The 21,774-nt window shown below is 39.1% G+C and overlaps 1 protein-coding gene across 1 annotated transcript in view; it reads right to left on the bottom strand.

Annotated features, from left to right (window-relative positions):
• Positions 1 to 2,165: 2,165 nt before the first annotated feature.
• Positions 2,166 to 21,774, bottom strand: part of Cad88C (cadherin-88C) — a 211,082-nt gene continuing 191,473 nt past the window's right edge. The window contains exons 26-30 of the mRNA XM_067144414.2: positions 17,898 to 18,083; positions 16,532 to 16,668; positions 12,087 to 12,478; positions 8,110 to 8,242; positions 2,166 to 2,518 (exon numbers count right to left, since the gene is read on the bottom strand). Of these exons, the coding sequence (XP_067000515.2) occupies positions 2,257 to 2,518; positions 8,110 to 8,242; positions 12,087 to 12,478; positions 16,532 to 16,668; positions 17,898 to 18,083 (1,110 nt within the window). The 3' untranslated portion in view covers positions 2,166 to 2,256. The remainder of the gene's footprint in view (positions 2,519 to 8,109; positions 8,243 to 12,086; positions 12,479 to 16,531; positions 16,669 to 17,897; positions 18,084 to 21,774) is intronic.

The raw sequence follows: 21,774 nt of genomic DNA, 5'->3' as shown, positions 1-21,774 counted from the left end.
TAAATGTAAATTGGTATGTTATACAAAAGAAAAATGTACTTTTCGCTTCCTATCTCAGATAAGTATTATTTCACCAATATGTCTTGAAGATAATGTTCCAACTACATGTATCAAGAATGTCATAAGTATATCAGGTAATTATAAAAGAAAGTGATCTTTAACTCTTTCAGAAGACAGGTTTCCCATACTTATCTTTTAAAAAATTGTTAATGTTGCACCTGGTTCTAACACTGTGTACTGTAACTGCTTTTTCATCCTACCCATTAGGATGTCTTCAGACATAGTTTAAAAACCTGTAGGTAGACATCAAGGTGGACACTTTCAGAGACTATAACCTAGTGAGGGAAAGATTTCAATCCCTACTTGTTAGGTCAGGGTTTTAGTTTGTTCTGAATGCTAGAGTAGCCTGACTAGAGGTCTCTAGAGTTTAAATCCATGAACCCATATGTTTCAATTACAAACTGAGTGTTCTAAATAGAAAACAGTGACCAGGTTCGACCTAGCTTAGAGAGTCACTTGCGAGAGTTCATATACTGACAAGTCTAAACCTGTCAAAACATGCAGTCAAAAAGTCTCTCTCTACCACAGGCCCAGACTTTTTAAATGTCTGTCTGTCAAATTCAAAATGCATAGTCAAACTACCATCATGCATGTGCATGCGGTTGTCGAAATCTGCCATCTTATGCTCGACACACGCTCTGTTTGTTATCTAAAGAACTCTCTAGCACACATTTACATGTGATTTTGACAGTTATCAACATTCAAAACATGCACTTCCATTCAAAATACATGTTCAGACCACCATCCTATGCTCGATCTATGCTCTATCGGCTATCTAAAGAACTCTCTTACATGTACACATGGTTTTCATAGATGTCAACATTCAAAGTATTCACTCTCATTCAAAAACATGTGACCATACCACCATCTTAAGACACATGATGCCCCCTAACAGCCATCTAATGAACTCTGGTCGCTGGTAGCATGCTCTATATCTCCCCACCACTGACCCACAGTGGATCTCTCTCTATATCCTCCTCCATCTTCTCCACCTTCCCCACTCTCTACCATGCACTGCACCATAACCGATTAAGTGGTGCCCCACATCTTGCAGTTTGTCATCAGATGGACAGCTGACTGCTGGTCTCCAATAGGTTTCCGCTCTCGGGCTTTGAGCCTAAGGGTAACAGGGGATGGCTGAGGGAAAACTGGTGAATGCTCACTGGGCGACTCGTTGGCAATTTTTTTGGTGGACAGGTGAAGGGTATCTGGTCCAGTGGGGGAGTAGTTGGCTTCCCTCTCCTCCAGTAACTGATCTGATTGATGGGCTCCTCTATGAAGCTTGTGAGGTGAGGTGAGATTAGAACTGTTAGGTTAGAGTAGTTAGGGTGGACTAGGTTATGGCGTCATGACAACCTCCATCCTTGATGACATCACAGGTCCATGACCGTGATGATGTCAAAGACGGACAGCTGATGTATTGTAATGGTAAAATATGTACAGACATCACTGACATGTACATATTAAGAATATTGTTCTTCTGACCAAAACACACACATGAAAATAGAACAGGGGTAATGTATCACAGTTCTGTGGTCTCCAGCTTTCTTGTAGTACTGTGGAAAAATGCTGATTCAGTAAACAAGCAGTGGCGAACATGAAATTCATGTCTGAAACCCCCTTCCCCTACTACTCATGGGGTTTGTTAAGTTCATTCATTAAATGGCAAAGTGATTATCTCCATTAAATCTGGGCTATAATAATTATTTTGTGCCATTGCGTAAGAGTATAAGTCAAAAACAGCTAGATTTAAGGGATACAAGTTTGAAGTTTTAAAAACAGAGCATAATTGAAGAGGTTTTGAAATGAATAACACATTATCATATTTTAGATAACTGATTTAACTATTTCTTTTTTTCAATAATATGTTTCTTTTTCTGTTAACTGTTGAAAATTAAATCGATAAATTTTACTGCGAGGACCCAACATAACATGACTTGTACTTTTAAGCCCTGACATGAAAGAATTGATCAATTACCCTTATTTCATTGAAATCTGTCTGGTCACACCAAAACAGTTCCCTTGTTACTTTCATAGTAATGAAATTGGGAAATCTACTTTCTGTCTTTCCTAAGGTCTATTAGTAAACTGTAATGGTAAAATATGTACAGAAATTTCTGAACATCACTAACATATATTAAGAATATTGTTCTTCTGACCAAAACACACACATGAAAATACAACAGGGGTAATGTATCACAGTTCTGTGGTCTCTAACTTTCTTGCAATGAGGGGATTGCTAATTTTATCAAGATGTTGATATAAATTTTGATGGTATGTACCAGTTCTATTCAAGTCATTCTGCTCTTTAACACCAGTACCCTCTGGCAGCATGTTAGAGCGACTATTGCATGAATCACTATAAATACAATAAGGTTTATCATTTTCTGAGCTAGGCCCAGTACTTTCACTTACAACAGCATTTTCATCCAGAGAATCTCGTTCAGATGTGCGGCTACTAAAAAGTGAAAGACAATACAGAAAATTAGTGAACATAAAGAATTAATTCTCTTCTATTAATAAGCAATATCAAATTTCAATGGAAAACGAACAGCGGTACATCAGGCATAGGAATATACGCACTTTTTGAAAAGACACAAATAATACATATCTATGTTTACATTTTTAAAGTATGTAATTATCTCAAGGAAAGTTTATACTTAATCATGATGTGTATTGTATTGCATATTCATCCAGCCTATGTTAAAATACTAAATACCAAGTGAGTTGACCATGTGGTTAAGGTCGCATAGTTGTGAGCTTGAATTCGGGAAATGGTAGGTTCAAATCCCATTGTCAGCAGCTTTGAAGATGGTTTTCTGTGGTTTCCCATTTTCATGCCAGGCAAATGCTGGGGATGTACTTTGTTTAATGCCATGGCCGTTACCTTCCCAAACCTGGAATCTCTGCACTGAAAACCTTCGATGTGTCAGTACCCTACTTTAAACTACTAGCAAAAAATTAAATAATTAAAAATCAAACTCATTCCATATTTACTCAAATATATCTTGCACCTTTTTCCCAAAAATTTGAGTTAAAAAATCAGGGTGCAAAACACATGTGGGTAATTAGGAAACCGAGCTTGATGATCAGGGCTATCAAGGTTCTCCCAGTCCTAGCTCTGTTCTGTCCAATCATAAGACCTGTCTGAATCAGCGCAATGCAAAACCAATATGAAAATAAACTTTCTACATTCTATCCCGGTTATTTCTGGGGTCACTGGTGCCACCCTGGCTCATTTTGGCTTTTGGCCTGATGTTTAATGCTAAATACCTCAGCTGATGCCACAGGAATTTTCAGGTGAAAATTACACTCCAGAATTAACTGAGAGAAAAGCCATTGGCTAAGCCATTGTACAAGTTCCACCCCTGACTAAATAAAGCTAAATAATGGTGTATATACACTATGTGGTCAAAAGTATCCGGACACCCCCAAGAACACACGTTTTTCATCTTAGGTGCATTGTGCTGCCACCTACTGCCAGGTATTCCATATCAGCGACCTCAGTAGTCATTAGACATTGTGAGAGAGCAGAATGGGGTGCACGGAACTCATGGACTTCGAACATGGTCAGGTGATTGGGTGTCACTTGTGTCAGAAGTCTGTGCGCAAAATTTACACACTCCTAAACATCCCTAGGTCCACTGTTTCTGATGTGGTAGTGAAGTGGAAATGTGAAGGGACATGTACAGCATGAACGCGTACAGGCCGACCTCATCTGTTGAATGACAGAGACCGCCGACAGTTGAAAAGGGTCATCAAGTGCAACAGGCAGGCATCTATCCAGACCATCACACAGGAATTCCAAACTGCATCAGGATCCACTCCAGGTACTATGACAGTTCGGCGGGAGGTGAGAAAACTTGGATTTCATGGTTAAGTGGCTGCCCATAAGCCACACATCATGCAGGTCAATGCCAAACGACGCTTCGCTTCGTGTAATGAGCGTAAACATTGGACGATTGAACAGAGGAAAAACGTTGTATGGAGTGACAAATCACGGTGAACAATGTGGCGATCTGGTGACAGGGTGTGGGTATGGCGAATGCCCGGTGAACGTCATCTGCCAGCGTGTATAATGCCAACAGTAAAATTCGGAGGCGGAGGTGTTATGGTGTGGTCGTGCTTTTCATGAAGGGGGCTTGCACCCGTTGTTGTTTTGCATGGCACTATCACAGCACAGGCCTACAATGATGTTTTAAGCACCTTCTTGCTTCCCATTGTTGAAGAGCACTTCGGGGATTATGAACACCTGTTCATAATGCACAGCCTGTGGCGGAGTGGTTACACGACAATAACATCCCTGTCATGGACTCTCCTGCACAGAGTCCTGACCTGAATCCTATAGAACACCTTTGGGATGTTTTGGAATGCCGACTTCGTGCCAGGCCTCACCGACCAACATCGCTACCTCTCCTCAGTGCAGCACTCCGTGAAGAATGGGCTGCCATTCACCAAGCAACCTTCCAGCACCTGATTGAACATATGCCTGCTAGAGTGGAAGCTGTCATCAAGGCTAAGGGTGGACCAACACCATATTGAATTCCAGCATTACCGAGCTCGATAGCTGCAGTCGCTTAAGTGCGGCCAGTATCCAGTATTTGGGAGATAGTAGGTTCGAATCCAACTGTCAGCAGCCCTGAAAATAGTTTTCTGTGGTTCCCCATTTTCACACCAGGCAAATGCTAGGGCTGTACCTTAATTAAGGCCACGGCCGCTTCCTTCCCACTCCTAGCCCTTCCCTGTCCCATCGTCGCCATAAGACCTATCTGTGTCGGTGCGACGTAAAGCAACTAATGATAAAAATCATTGTTACCGTATTGAAGATACTGAATGTAGGATGTTAAAAGGTTTGTTTTTTTCACCTATTCAATACATATAAGTTTTATAAATTAGGAATTTATTGTAGATTCCACTTGAGACATGTTTCGCCCTTCATTGAGGGCATCATCAGTCAAAATATCACCTCAAGGTAAAAAATCAGGTAACTGGTTAGTAGTAGACATGTACAAATTATTACATATTATTAACAACATATAAAAATTAAGTATGGGAAAAAATTTTTTTGCACAAAAGTGATGGTTGAACATGTAGGTTTAGATGAAAAGTCAGCACCAATGCCTAAAAATAACAAAGTAGAGTTCTGCAGTGGTGCTCTGGAGAAACAGTTGACGCAATCATATGAAAATAAAAAGTTTGAAAAATATTTACAATAAAACAATTAAGGGAGAAAAGGTGGAGTGTTTGGCATCAATGTTAGTAACCAAAAATTGATGTCAAAGGTTGGTAACTATACAGTATTTACATAGTTCAATTGAACAGTTGAGATAAAGTTTTTTAAAAAATATTTACATTTATCATTCAGCGTAAATGTTTGTAATAAAAACTAATGTTAATGATTGGTATCTATATAGTAATTACATTATCTAATTGAAAGTTGAGAATTTACAATTATATACATATTAACACAAGAGCAGCTGGTGCGCAAGGATAAAAAAATTTTTTTTTTTTTTTAGTACCAAGTGCGTCCTGATGTTTTAGAGGTTGGAAGAAAGAATTAGCATTGACATTTCAGAAATATGTAGAGCAGATTATTTTAGTTAAAAATCACCGGGGGTAGGGGAAATTTTTATAGCCAAATGAGGTTTTATAGGCATCAAGCTGAAAGTTTTCCAGTTGAAGCGCCGAGATCGGGACGGAGACTGGTCAGTGTGGCTGGAGATTCATGGGTAATCCGTGCGTTTGAACGACAACAATGGTGACAGTTAAAGTGGGTAATTGCTAATTAGGAAAAATGTTGTGGGTTGAAACATCTGCTTATTCTTTTAGTTCTTCCACTTCTTAAAATACAACTTTCAACAACTCGCCGGAACCCAGTGCACATCGGCACAAATATGGCGGGCCACTACGGCTCCTCTTCGCAGTCAGAATAAAAAGATGCCTCACCTCAGCTTTAACGCTCTGACTCTGCAGTTGCCGTATACTTTCTAATCTCTCCACAGCAGTCCACAACACAAGCAACTCTATTCTATCTCACCAGACCAGTAAAGACCAACAACTTCATCCCGTAGTCCGCCTTATTTTATTCCACGGAACAATATCATTTTGTCTCACCGGCATTTCACACCGATGTCTCTACATCACAATCGATGCTACAGAAGTCAACTAAAAGAATAAGCAGATGTTTCAACCCACAACATTTTTCCTAATTAGCAATTACCCACTTTAACTGTCACCATTGTTGTCGTTCAAACGCACGGATTACCCATGAATCTCCAGCCACACTGACCAGTCTCCGTCCCGATCTCGGCGCTTCAACTGGAAAACTTTCAGCTTGATGCCTATAAAACCTCATTTGGCTATAAAAATTTCCCCTACCCCCGGTGATTTTTAACTAAAATAATCTGCTCTACATATTTCTGAAATGGCAATGCTAATTCTTTCTTCCAACCTCTAAAACATCAGGACGCACTTGGTACTAAAAAAAAAAAAAAATTTTTTTATCCTTGCGCACCAGCTGCTCTTGTGTTAATATGTATATAATTGTAAATTCTCAACTTTCAATTAGATAATGTAATTACTATATAGATACCAATCATTAACATTAGTTTTTATTACAAACATTTACGCTGAATGATAAATGTAAATATTTTTTAAAAAACTTTATCTCAACTGTTCAATTGAACTATGTAAATACTGTATAGTTACCAACCTTTGACATCAATTTTTGGTTACTAACATTGATGCCAAACACTCCACCTTTTCTCCCTTAATTGTTTTATTGTAAATATTTTTCAAACTTTTTATTTTCATATGATTGCGTCAACTGTTTCTCCAGAGCACCACTGCAGAACTCTACTTTGTTATTTTTAGGCATTGGTGCTGACTTTTCATCTAAACCTACATGTTCAACCATCACTTTTGTGCAAAAAAATTTTTTCCCATACTTAATTTTTATATGTTGTTAATAATATGTAATAATTTGTACATGTCTACTACTAACCAGTTACCTGATTTTTTACCTTGAGGTGATATTTTGACTGATGATGCCCTCAATGAAGGGCGAAACATGTCTCAAGTGGAATCTACAATAAATTCCTAATTTATAAAACTTATATGTATTGAATAGGTGAAAAAAACCAAACCTTTTAACATCCGTAAAGCAACTAGCCAAAAAAAAAAAAAGAATTCCAGCATTACCGATGGAGGGTGCCATGAACTTGTACATCATGTTCAGCCAGGTGTCTGTTAATTTTTTATCACATTGTGTATGAGCGTGTAGTAAATAACAAGAGAACTAATATACTTTATGAGACTGTTCATTTAAAATGTTTTGTACTACCATTATCATTTAAAGAATGTGTAAGTTGAGTCCTTAGCTCCAAGGCTGGTTGGATCCTCAAAAGTTCCACCATCAACTGTCACAGGTAGCCCAAGCAATACTAAAGAGGTGTACTAGGAAAATGAACAGAGGTAGTTTCCAATTGCTTTCCTCACAAAGCTAGGAATAGTCACTGCTTATCATACTGCCTACTCACACACTACATATAACAGTATCCTCCACCACAATAACACGCAGTTACCCACACATGGCAGATGCTGCCCACCCTCATTGGAGGGTCTGCCTTACAAGGACTGCAATAATAATAATAATAATAATAATAATAATAATAATAATAATAATAATAATAATAATAATAATAATTTGCTAGTGTGAAAATGGGAAACCACGGAAAACCATTTTCAGGGCTGCCGGCAGTGGGGTTTGAACCTACTATTTCCCGAATACTGGACACTGGCCGCACTTAAGCGGCTGCAGCTATCGAGCTCGGTAAAATGACTGTACCATAACAGGCTTAATATAGTAATATAGCCCATGCCATGAGACACAATACACACTGCACACTGTATCTCATCAGATCATTTACAGAGCAAACAGAAACAAAAAATTATTTTGTGTGTGATGACCTTTCCCTATCCTAGTCTTTACACAAAACAACCAAAATTAGTCAACATTTTTTATAATGCTTGTAACTACTGAAAACTTACCTGGCTGACTCATCTTCTTTGTACCATTCATTCTCATAAGCCTGCATCCACATTGGGTTGGAACCCTCTACACTATGCATATTGGTATTGGGTACCTGTCCAGTCACATGATTAAGTCCTGATGCATTAGACCCTGTTGGAGAAAAATATATTAACTGATTAACCACGTAGAGAACAGAAATGGTAAATAAGTTTTTAATATTAAAATATTCCTCAATTATTAGGACATTCATAAACCATTCATAATTTCCAAATTTGTTCCATGAAATAGTATACTCTTACTAACCATCATTCCGTGAAAGTAAAATTAAGATATGCACATTCTACTGAAGATCATATTTATCTGTCTCAAATTCAAATGTAATAACTTAACGGCAATCTTTACTCGTAAGTTCACAATGATTTGAACATGTACATTTCAGAATAACAAAGATTTAAAATCAACATCAGTAATTAGTACCACTACAGTATTTGTTATATTCTGTTCATCTCTTGATAACTTTTAATTTAACATCATATTCTCTCTTCTGATGGAATTTTGTTCATTCTGTAAGTATTATTTTAAGTCATCTTCTCAACTGCAAATGGCTTTCAACTACTGTATTTTGAATGTGTACAATATTGGCACAATAGTGGTGTGAAACAGGGACATAGCTGTTCTGTAGAGATGAGAGTTACATGCTTGATATTGTAGATGGCTTTGATTGCTGTTGCTGCTGCTGATCTTTCTTCGTTTCCCATTTTCACACCAGGCAAATGCCGGGGCTGTACCTTAATTGAGGCCATGGCTGCTTCCTTCCGCTTCCTAGGCCTTCCTATCCCATCATCACTATAAGACCTATCTGTGTCGGTGTGACGTAAAGCAAATAGCAAACAGCAAGATTTTCTTGGACATGTATACTGAATTATGTGAGATTGTTTATAGCATAATGCCTAAGTATTTGTATTTTCTTATAATTTTTGAGGTTTGCCAGTTAGTTCTATGGTGTTCTCTGATGCTAATCTCCCCTCTCCCCCTTTCCGAAAAGTCATCTGCACTGAGCAAAGTGAGAGTGGACACATAACATACAGAATGGGAGGGCATGGTGCACGTGACCAAGTAAAGGACGACAAATATACCAAGACCAGAACAAATGGAGGCACATTGTTGTAAAACATCCCATCCAGTTTGCTGGAAAGAATTCATGATGATGATGATAAATCAAGCTCTTCTCTAGATTACATTCCAAATGATTTGGTAATAATACTGCATTGCCTTCTGGTTACATGATTTATAATCAAAATAGTTTGTTACACTTATTTAGTTGTTAATTTTCAATTTCAAAAAAGAACACTCAGTTTAAAACCATAATGGGGCACTGTTATGTTTCTAGTAACACTGTAAACATGGCCTCTCTTTACTTTCATGGCAAGTCAGTAGTGGTAGCTGTCTTCCATTTTACTGGTATACCTGCTGCATGACCCCAGCTATGTTGCTAATCTCCTCCTAAACTGTACAAAGCTACCTGGGTGGAGATGAAGTACTTACACAAATACCTTATAGAAGTAACCATATTTACTTGTTCTGGTCAAGAAGATATGCTTCTTATACCATGCATTCCTCCCATTACATCAGTTTACCTTTCAGTTTAAAAGATTCCAGTTTCCTGTCAAAATATGCTTTGCAATGGCTGTAAGTAAGACCCAAGGCAATCTCTGGATGTGACAAGAGAGTGACCACCTTCACAGCTTGGCGATCCTCCAGCCAGAAAGTGGAACAGAAAATATAGTTTACAAGGAAGTTCCGTAAAGTTTGGTGGTAGTGGTGATCATGGTAGTAAGCCTATACAATTAAGAAGAAAAATGAAAAGTTCAAACTCATAGTGAAATGAGAGAATTGTCTTAAGAAACTAAAAGTCATGAAAGCTGGTAAAATTAGACAACTCCCTTGGCAATAAAAATATAATACCATCAGAGTCAGAACACAATAAGAGTTGACAGAGGCAAACAGGAAAGATGAAAGGAAGATCCTGGCATAGGCAGAAGCAATGCTCAGCCTGTCTAGGAACCTCACAACAGCTGCACCACATCTTACAACTGATAGAGGGTCTCTAAATCTTAAAACTTTCAAAAAGAAGAAGACGCTTAAGCTTCTCCTCACACGGGTAGCCATGGATGTCAAATTAAATGTTTAAGATTGTACGTGCACATATGGATACTGGTGACTCGTTAATGTCACTGCTAATAGAGGGAAGTTGATTCAATATAATGCTTCACAGAAATGATCATATGGTGTGAACTCTGGTTTGCCCCCTATTTTTAGAACAAATAGCTCTGCATCCAGAACGTGAAGGATATTCCAGTGTTTGATAGTTGTTTTGTGTGTGGTGTTGTAAGTTCATAACCATAGCTTATAAAACAAAAAGTTTTCTAACATGAAGAAATGTCAGATACATTGTACAATTACGATTCTGGTAATGAACTGATTCCTGAATAAAATTCAGACAATAGTGACAGTGAAATTCCAATCCCTGAAACTAAACAAGCTGGTAGAACAAAGTGAAGCATCACACATCATCCTAGTTGCTGTTGAACTATTCCTGGATTTATAATAAATTTAGGTCTAAAAGATCAACTAGAAAATGGAATGGAAACTATGAATTACTGGTATATCAATTTTTTTTAAATTGACTATTTTCAATAAGAGTGCAAACAGATGAACTTGTACATGAGACAAGTGATAAGTGCAGTATGGTGGCCTTTCACAAAAAAAAAAACCCTGTGGGTGGAGGCAGTAGAAAACACCCATGGTATCCCCTGCCTGTCGTAAGAGGCGACTAAAAAGGGCCCCAGGGGCTCTGAACTTTGGAGCGTGGGTTGGCAGCCACGCGGCCCTTAGCTGAGTCCTGGCATTGCTTCCACTTACTTGTGCCAGGCTCCTCACTTTCATCTATCCTATCTGACCTGCCTTGGTCAACTCTTGTTCTTTTCCGACCCCAACGGTATTACGTATGGAGGCCTAGGGAGTCTTTCATTTTCACGCCCTTCGTGGCCCTTGTCTTTCTTTGGCCGATACCTTCATTTTTCGAAGTGTCGGATCCCTTTTTTTCTTTCTGATTAGTGTTATATAGAGGACGGGTGCATAGTTGCACTTCCTCTTAAAACAATAATCATCACCACCACTACCACTTTCACAAAAAATTCAATTATGCAAATCTGAATTTAGGATAGATATTCATAACAGAAACAGGTCAAAAGCCTGACATAAAAAGAAACCACTTTTCCCTTTGTGAAAATCAAATGATCATAAATATGTCTCCCAGTTATGGCCATCCATCAACGGCTGCTAATTTCAGATGGCACCAGCCATAAAACATAGCCTGCATGGTTGCTAGGTAACAGAATCTGACCATCCATCCATACCTTGCATCACTGCATGTGCAGTTGTTATGTTTACACTTCCGTCACACATTTTGTTGCGTCAAGTTACATAAATTTTCAGATGTCAAAATGGATTGGAGTGAAAATCCAGTTTTTCAAACTCCTATATTTTCTAAAACAATTTCCTGAACATACTTTCTTCATTTCAGCAAAAGCACCTCTGTATCAACACAAAGTATTACATCCTCATGTTATCACCAGAGGTGGAAATCTGTCAGTGCAGTTTTAGGTAGCGAAGCTAAAAAAAAAAAAGAAGGAATGTATTTACACTCTTGTTGAACCTCTTTTCTGTCCTTTAACACCAAGCAGAATTTAATATTTCCAACAATATTATATAGTTAAGGAGCAATGCAGTGTTGTCTTAAGGCAGTATCTTCTGCTGGATTCCCAAAATTCTGTTATGTTTCTAATTATCTGACTTAAGTATAGCAATATTTGCTTGGAGTCAATGTGAAGGGCAACTTACTGTGATGTGATCCAAATAGTGTATTCATGATCGGCAGAAAATTAAATAAGGATGAAATATTGAAAGAATTTTGAATAACATAATATCTTACCAAATGCAGCAACAGTGGCAGCTTTCAGCTGGCGACGGTATCGAGCTCTTTGCGACAGACACAAAGACAATACCAAGATGAGCAGAAGCCCCAGGAATACTGTTGTGCCAACCAGCCATAACATAATCAGTCCTTCACTATCTCCTTTGAGCATCAAAGGTTCAGCTGGCTGTGTATCTAGTACATTGAATTTTTTGAAGAGTTCATCAAGGAGCTCAATATTCTGGTCCACAAGCCGAAGCACATCCTCCACTTCCATAATAGAGTTGTCCCGTCGATCTACCAGATGCAGGTACACATCAGTCTTTGTCTTGTCCACAGAACCATCCTGGTTCTCATGGATTTTATATTCATCCACATTTACTATTGCACCAGTAACATTCCCCAGGACCCTGAAACACACAACCATAGTAGATGAACCAGTTATTTACAAGCAGTTGGAAATGTAAGGAATCTGTGGGATCCAAAGAGTTATTTAAAAATTTGACTCCTACATAATATATTGGATGGTTATATAAAATAGAAACCCATCAAAATTTACAGATCCTGTGGACAATTGACATAAAAACCTTCAAATACACTGACATGCCAAAAGTCAAGGGATACGAGTCTAGTATCATGAAGGCCCTTCTCTGGCTTGGCCATGTGCAGCAACTGAACATGGCATTGATTGTACAAGTAGAAGAAACTCCTGTGGAGAGATTCTGAATCATGCTGTTGGATAGCTACTAGCATCTTCCTGTTATTTGTAGGTGCAGGGTCTTGGGTGTGAATGGACCTTAGCACCATGCCCCACAGATGTTCAACAGGTCTCATATCAAGCAAACAAGGTGGCTACAGCAGTTGTTGAACCAATCAATCACTATCAATCACTACTGATCTGCATTTAGGGCAGTCACCCAGGTGGCAGATTCCCTATCTGTTATTTTCCTAGCCTTTTCTTAAATGATTGCAAAGAAATTGGAAATTTATTGAACATCTCCCTTGGTAAGTTATTCCAATCCCTAACTCCCCTTCTTATAAACGAAACTGTCCAGAATGCTCCTCAAACCAATTGTGGGCAACTTGAGCCCAATGACATGGTGCATTATCCTGCTGAAATATCTCATTGTTGTAGGGGTACGTGAAGTCCATTAAGGGCTGCAATTGGTTAGTAAGCAGTTAAACGTTGTAGTCAATGGCCAATGAGCTGTTCAGGTCCAGATATAGCCCATGCTATGTGAACACACCACCACCATCACAGAGCTACCAGAAGCCTGTATGGTGCTTTGTTGACAACTGGAGTCCATGGCTTCAAAGGGCCTGCACCATATCCAAACCCTACCATCAGCTCAAAACAACTGGAACAGTGACTCAATGACCAAGCTACCGTACATGTCACCAGTCCTCCAGGTCCAATTAGCAACATCGTGGACTCAACTGAGATGCTGCGCCTGGTGATGTGGTGTTAACATGGGCACTCTGGTAGGTCTTTTGCTCCCATTTCCCACTGATGTTAAAGAACACTGCACTGACCTGCTGGATACGCATTGAATCTTCATCATCTTTTCATTTTCTTATTTATGTGTGGTCTGCCTTCTTGCAATGGTTCCTCTACTTCAGCTGATCTATAGCATCCCGTAAGCTGAGTGTGGTGAACCACGTATCATCTCTCACCTTATCCAGCCAATGTGTTTGAGGTCGCCCTCAAGATTGACGACCCTTCACATTCAATTGAAGGGCAGTCTTTGCAACAGTGGCAACTGAGGTTTAACTGCTACATAGTCCATGTCCATACTATCGCACGTGTGATTCACAGATTTTCTCTTCCATTAAGAAAATAAAGCATTTTCTCTGTGATGGGGCAACCTCAAACTTCTTCCGCACAGCATCGTTCCCCTGATATGCTCTAGTCGAGTCAAGCCATTGAACCACCGGAGAATCTTCATTTCCACTGCATGAAGTGCCTTTTCATGCTTCCATGTTGTAGGCCATAAAGGTCCACCAGTCTAATCACTGTGCGGTAGACTTTTGATTTTAGATGCAATGGAATTTTCTTATCACACAGGACTCCAGTAACTTGGCACCATTTCATCCATATGACACTGACTCTTGTCTTGACATCAGGAATCATTCTGCAGTCTGAAGTGATGCATGACCATAGGTATTTGAACTGGGTCACGTTATTAAGTTGAACCCCACCCACAGTGATTGTGCCATCAGTTTGGTCACTGCATTCCAGGTACTCCATCTTCTTCAGATTTAAATTCATTCCAAACTCTTCAAGGCACATCTTCTACTCTTGTACTTGCTGTTCAAGGTCCTCACATGTCTCACTAGCTAGCATGACATAATCCGCATATAATAATGTCGATGGATGCCTGGTCTGGATGCCATTTGTGATGGCGTTCATGCAGAGTATGAAGAGCAATGGGGATAAGGATGATCCTTCATGGACACCAACATTGGTTTGGAAGGTATCAGACATTTCTGCTGCATACTGTACTGAACTTGTGGTCTTTCGGTACAGCTGACATAGGCTTCAGATGTACTGAGTAGTCTCATTGCCACCCAAATGAGATCATATGGTGCTCTTTCAAAGGCCTTTTACCTCCTGCATTGAATGTTGTTATGATTTTGAGCTAGTTTGGCTTGTTTGTTACCATGGAAAAATCTAGCCAGATGCTTCCATTCATGAACATTAAGTATCCATTGTCGGCCACTGCGCTGTTCACTGTTGGTTGTAATGCCTTCCATGAGTTATCCCTGATACACACGACCCTGTCAATTAAAGAATGTTAAATGTCCACACAACTTCGACAATGGAATGTTTCATCCATCTCGTCCCTATCATGTCCCATTTGAAAGACTAATTAACTTTGCCTTACCATGACCAGCCGGCCCCGTGGTGTAGGGGTAGCATGCCTGCCTCTTACCCGGAGGCCCCGGGTTCGATTCCCAGCCAGGTCAGAGATTTTTACCTGGACCTGAGGGTTGATTCGAGGTCCACTGAGCCTACGTGATTAGAATTGAGGAGCTATCTGACGGTGAGATAGCGGCCCCGGTCACGAAAGCCAAGAATAACGGCCGAGGGGATTTGTCGTGCTGACCACATGACACCCCATAATCTGCAGGCCTTCGGGCTGAGCAGCGGTCGCTTGGTAGGCCAAGGCCCTTCAAGGGCTGTAGTGCCAAGGGGTTTTGGTTTGGTTTTACCATGACCAGCACAGACAGTGTTTACACTCATTTCCAAGATGTCAGATCACACCAGACACAGGTCTGGGTATTTTCAAAATGTCATGGTGCAGTGGCACCATTTTAACATATTGCTGATCGGATGCTCCTCACACTGCCCATCTCCTGTGCCCAGCCATTTCCTGAACAACTAAATGTGAAAGCACATGCATACAATCAAATGAGCCTGGCTTCACTGAACTTCTACTGAATGTGGTAACATTTACTGGAAACCTTTTGAAAGAGTCCTGATAATGTATTGTGGTGTGATATGTGTGTAGCAATGACCTCGGTGAAGGGTATACGGCTACTTATGCAGATTTCACGTTACTTTGAAGAGTGTATATCTTAACCGTCACTACTCACACTTTCATCAGAAAAGCTTTCAGTATCAAAATGGCATTCTTCAACATTACTAGGGCATTCCAAATAATTATCCGCATACAGTTCATTAAATACTTTGTCCTAATCTTGACAAGCGGTCACCCAAGGAAGTGCCATCTTACCCATCACATGGTTCTTTGAATGACCTAAACATTAGGTTGAAAAACTAAGAAACTGAAGCATAAAGCAGGAGGACAAAAAGTAAAGGTAGCATGGAATAAACAAAACCATCAACAATGAGATTCTACAAACCAAGACCACTAGCTAGGCTCAGACGTTCCAACAGATGTTACCAAATGTACAATTCTTGTGAACACAAGTTAACTCGGGACCCGTCAGCAATGTTCAGCCAGCCAAATACAAGTAGACTTGGGTTCCGTCCACAATGTGTTAAATGGCTTTTGGCATGTCATTGTATGGAATCTACGTAATCACTTTATGTCATTGACTTTCAACAAATATGCACTGCTAAGATGTCTAATTCACCTCAACATCTAGGAAAATGCTTCACAAGCCGTGCAACATTAAAATATGTTATTCAAGCTGTAGAAGAGGAAAGTTATTATATACCATCAAAGTAGTTTTACTTGTTACAAATCATATTTTTACTAATGTGGAGTGTGAAGTTAAGGAATTTGATATCATATTAAATAAACAATTTTGTTCATCACTTGCGTTTTTAAAAAGGTGCAGTGTCGGGCTGATATTGTTAACTCACTAGAATTTCCCAAGAGATGTGTTAAGTATAGCTTGGAGAACACCTTTTAATACAGTCTACATTAAAATTTGCTCTTATTTTATGTTCCCTAATGCCAATGGGTTAGTCAGCAACCAATCAGCTCACTTACTCTCTGAGAATATCTATCCTTTCTCTCACTTCAGGTGGATGCTGGCGTAGTACAAACCGTACTCGTTGATCTTCTCTCAACAAATAAATAAATACATGAGCCTTGTCTTGGAAGCCATCTGTATCATTTGCAAGCACCTAAAATGACAAAATAATTTAAAATGTAATTAGCTCACATAGCATTATTTCATCATTCTTCTACATTTAAAATTTAGCACAGGAGGATGCACTGATGCAGTGATCTAGCTACTTTATTCTCAATGAGTGTCCTAGATTAGAATCCTGGCAAATTAAATTGAGATTTTCAGTAAGATCAGTGTGTGGCAACAAGACAGGCAAGTCCTATACTGAGTCTAGGTGTTCTGCCAACCCTATGGAAACATGGAATTGTGGGTTTAGAAGCAAATTTAAAAGGAAGAATATCTGATGTCAGGCAAGTCTGTTCTAAAAGAATTTAAGTAGAGGTAAAATTTAGTAATATATTACAGAAGAGCTATATTAAATAGTACCATGACTATAGGAGTATTTGACAAAATAATACAAAATATGGATCAAAGAATATAGAGAGTAACACTGTACTTACTTCAGTTAACATACATACCCTTTTTTTTTCAGAATACTGGTTAGAGACAAGTCATCAAATAAAATCTTTACAAATATTATTAAACAGATGCTAATTAATGATAGTCATGCATATGTTTTCTGAGATAGTGTGATGTGAAAGCTATTTCCTTCTGTGTTTGTTCTCTAATCCTGATCTTCTATTATCTGTATTAGCATTTTCCTTATTGTCTTCTTCCTTTTAACAATGCCTGTTCCTTTAATGCTTCCTTCACATACTGGAAGGAAAGTTCATAAGAACAACTCTCTCAAAGAACATGGATACCTACTTCCGTGATGAAGATGAGAAACAGAAGCAAGCTCATTGTGAGCTGTGAAAAAATAGATATGTAAGAACAGGCATGTATGTGGGAAGAACCCAATATTCAGGACAGCAATGTAGCCTATATAAAGTTAGTGACTTTGTCCATTTGTGCTTTTGTGTTTGTTCTAATCTCTCCTTTCAGATGCTCCTCCTGCTCAAACTAGCCTGTCATTGTGTTCATCTTTGAGTGTATTTCTATTCTGCATCTTAGTTTTCCATCTTCAATTTTATACCTGTGAACATTAATTTTTCTCATGGCATGACTAGGGTAGAGAACTTATATTCTATTTTCAGTTATAAAAATGATATATCCATAACATAATTTGTATGAATTATATAAATTAAATTTGTTACCTACATAATGGCTATCAATTTGTATAAACATTGGTTAAGAAATAAAGTGATAAAAATTAAGAATTTTGTGAATAATGAAGTTTTTTACCGTGAAATCAAAATATCCCTTCATTCCCTTCTGAGGGTCAAAATTGAGGATAACACCGCCAGTCTTTACATCCACCAGAAATGGTTGATTCTGAACGTTTTCCAAGCCTTCAGTGAGAGACATTTGTATTTGTCCAATCTGGTAATAACTGATCTCTGCATTTTCTCCGATGTCAAGATCTATAGCCTAAAAGGAACAAATATATGAGAGAGAAACCTTTTATTTATAATGTACTGCTATAGTTGCCACAAGACACAGTATACTAAAATTCAATCAAAATTGACAATCTATTGTGAACATTTTGATATATATTCAACAAGCCAAGGTCAATTATTTTTTTCAAACTTATTTCTTCATATAAATGTGATGGTGGAAGATGGCCATGGAGCTGGCAATGATGCCTTCTACAATAACTTGAGATCCTGCTGCGAAATACCCAATATTGCAAGAACTTGCTCTATGAACTGATACATAATTAAAAATAAAACAAATAGAGTACAATTAATGATTTGAGAGAATCCAGAATAAGAAAAATATTTACTTGTAACATAAATGTACTGTAAATAATAATTTCATAGCTGTTTATAGCATGATTGGTTTAAACAGTGTGATAAAGGTGAGGTATGCTTTCCTTCTCTTTTTTTTTTTTTTAAACTGCCACTTTGGCATGAATTACATTTCTTTTTCAAACAATATAGTATGACTAATCATTACCTTATACACAGCATTACAGTCTGTCTGTTACGTTATCAGTCTGGAGACCAGTTGGATCACTAAACAGCACCACCAAATGTTATGGACTTATAGCGTAACCATAAAAACCAACGATGGTGGTAAAATGAGGATGGAGGTAGTTTGCCATTGTTTACCTCACTGGGCCAGAAAGTACTATTGCAGCATGACTGACCTTATGAGTAGCACCTTTCATAACATCCAGATGCAAAAGTTGTGCTTCAAATATCATTATTCCGCACCACCACCCATAGCTCGGCAGCTTTTATACTGCCACGGCCAAAATTAAACTGAGACTTTGGTAGAAGCTACATTTTGTTCTGACCTGTGCTAGGAGACATCCGAAAGTACTTCACTCATCAAGAAATAGCAGTAGGTGCAGCATTACAGTATAAAGTGGAATTAACAATTAAAACACACCTTTTGACTTTATACAAGACTGAGCTATTTTACTCGTCTTTGACAGGTTGGCCATGTAGGTGGTTAAGGTAAATAGAAAAAATATGTATGATCTATGGCTGTAAACTTCCCATTCCTATCAGAGCATCCACAGAATGGATCAAATAACTTGAATAATGAATACTATGACGGACCAGTGTGTCAAGTAAGGTACCAGTAGTTATCACAATTTGTATGATCCAATGGAATGGCAAGAAAAGAAAAGAAAGTTATCGCCAAACTATCTCAGATGCTAGAGCACTGGCCTTCTGAACCCAATGTGAGAGATTTGATTCTGGCTCAGTGAGCATGAAATTCGCAGAGCAATGGCTGCCGCTAAGAGAGCGGCAACTGGGGTACAGTGATTGAGATTCCTGACCTATTTAGTCACTAATCTCACTTTAACTTGTGCCTCATGGAGCATTGGTAGTTCTTGGTATTTTTGGGGTTTTCGATGGGATTGGTTTGATTCTGGATTTAATGCTGTTATTGACAAGGTTCGGGATGGATAATGGGTTCGATAAATCTGAGGCATGTCCTTGGGTTCAGAAGGTGAGGCACTTGGTGCAGAGAATGGGGGTGATGTTTTCTGGGGGCTTGCAGTATTTAGGGGAGGGGAGAGTTAATTTTGGCTTGCTTGTGGGTGGGACTTTTCTTGACTGCCAGTTGCTCAACTGCTCAGTCCACCAAGCTAAACTGACCTTGGGTTGGTGGGTGGGCAGTCTGGATTTGGCTTGTGGTTACTTGGTTTGTGGTAGGAGTGGAGAACTTGGTTAGTAATACTAGCAGGATTGCTTGCAGTAGGTTTTGTTCTTAGTGAGCTTGTGATAGGTAAGTGGTTGTGGGTTCAGGAGTGTTTGTGGCATGGTAATTGCTGGGGCTAAGTGGTGGAGGGGAGTAGTATATTGGTTGTGAGAACTGCTGCTTATATTGGGTTATTATCACCTTCTCTATGTAGGGGCAGCCAGGGAAAGAGGCAGCATGGATCCCATGACAGTTTGCACACTTTGCCTGGTCCCGAGGTAATGTGAATTTCATATGACGGTGATTTCCACCGCATCTGTTGCATCTGGTGGAAGATTAGCAAGAAACAGCTGAGTGGTTCAGCTTTAGACAGTTGAAACATTGGATAGTTAGGGTGTTTGTTTGGCGTGGATGTTGGAGTAGTTCAGTGGGTGTTTGGAGGGAGGGGGTGACTGTTTGAGTGGTTTTTGTAGTGGTGCAGGAGGCTTGAGTCGGATTTTTGAAGGGCGGAAAAAAGTCCATTCGACACTCCATGTCGTACGATGTCGGCATGTAAAAGATCTCTGGTGACACATTTGGTGTTTACCCGACAAAATTAATTAAATCTCAGCCATAGACGCCCAAGAGAGTTTCGGTTTACTCGGTCTGCCATCTAGTGGGGGCCTAGAGTAAAATGGAACGTCTAAATTGACGAGCAGACAGCCAGATGGCGTCAGATTGAAATGTCTGCACACGGTAGCTGAGGCCATACGATTATTATAAATATAAAAAAAAAAAAAAAGTGGTTGTCCTCTCACATTCCATTTGGATAGATGCGTTATTTGTAAAAGTGTTGGCAGGGGTTGATTGTGATTCATTTGGAGTTTTTTCTTATTTTGTTTGTGAGTATTTAGATTCTGTGTTATTTGGATATTAGTGAGGGTGATTTTGGTGAGATGTTTTTTGTTGGAGTGATTTTTGAGAATTTTATTGGAGGGTCCTGAGTTTGAATACTTTTGGAGAATCTGGAGTCATTTTGGGGATGATGAGTTACTGAGAAGTGGACATTTGCTTTTCTTTTTTTTTTTTTTCCGTTGTGTGTTTTTTTTTTTTTTTTTTTTTTTTTTTGTGCTTGAGAGAATTTGGGAGTGTGTTGGTTTTCGTTAAGGACGATAATCACTGCACTTCTGCGCAGTTGAGAAGTGGTACAATTTCATACAGAGCATTGCCTATACATTGCCTGAATGCTATGATTTCTTCTTAGGTTCTGAGGGTTGGGAGGGAGGCGATGATGTGGTCAACGTGGTAGATAATGCTCTGAGATACTTTAGATGTGCCTGTGAAAAATAGTAGGTTTTCATATTCCTATGGAATAATGGAGGGAAGGGTGGGTTACTTGTTTTTCTGGTGTGGTCTTGGTTTCTGGGAATGACAGTCTGGTGATATTTGAAGGTGCTCACATACACCAGTCAATGTCAGTACATTTACTGGCACATAAAAGAGCTCCTACCGGACAAAATTCCGGCACCTTGGCATCTCCAAAACCTGTAAAAGCCATTACTTGGATGTAAAATGACATTATTTATATTATTATTATACTGCAGCGCGTATTTATTTCAATGATGTTGACGATGTACTTCACACATTTTTTGTACGTTATCATTGGTCAACACAGAGATGATGTTTAGAAACTGAGCAAGGAGAAATGACGCCAGAAACTATTGTGCAGGTGATGCTACAAAACCAAGAATCTTGGGATCAGGTAGCAGTATATCTAGAAGGCATCCTACATCAGAAAGGTAGGGATTTCAATGCTCAAAAACGGCAGTAAAGGAAGAAGAAATCTGAGAAATTACAAGCACGACATGGCCCTGCAGTAATTCAAGAGCAGTTCCAGGGCGGAGATATTCGTCATGGGAAAAGGGTGTGTGGGTTTTAGTGAGTGGGAATCTCAAACGCTTGTGAAGTGCAGCCCTCACAAGTG

Source organism: Anabrus simplex, chromosome 3 (genome assembly GCF_040414725.1).
Source record: "Anabrus simplex isolate iqAnaSimp1 chromosome 3, ASM4041472v1, whole genome shotgun sequence".
NCBI lineage: Eukaryota > Metazoa > Arthropoda > Insecta > Orthoptera > Tettigoniidae > Anabrus > Anabrus simplex.
The sequence above is the reverse complement of the archived record's forward strand: the minus strand, read 5'-3'. Positions and strand labels throughout refer to the sequence as shown.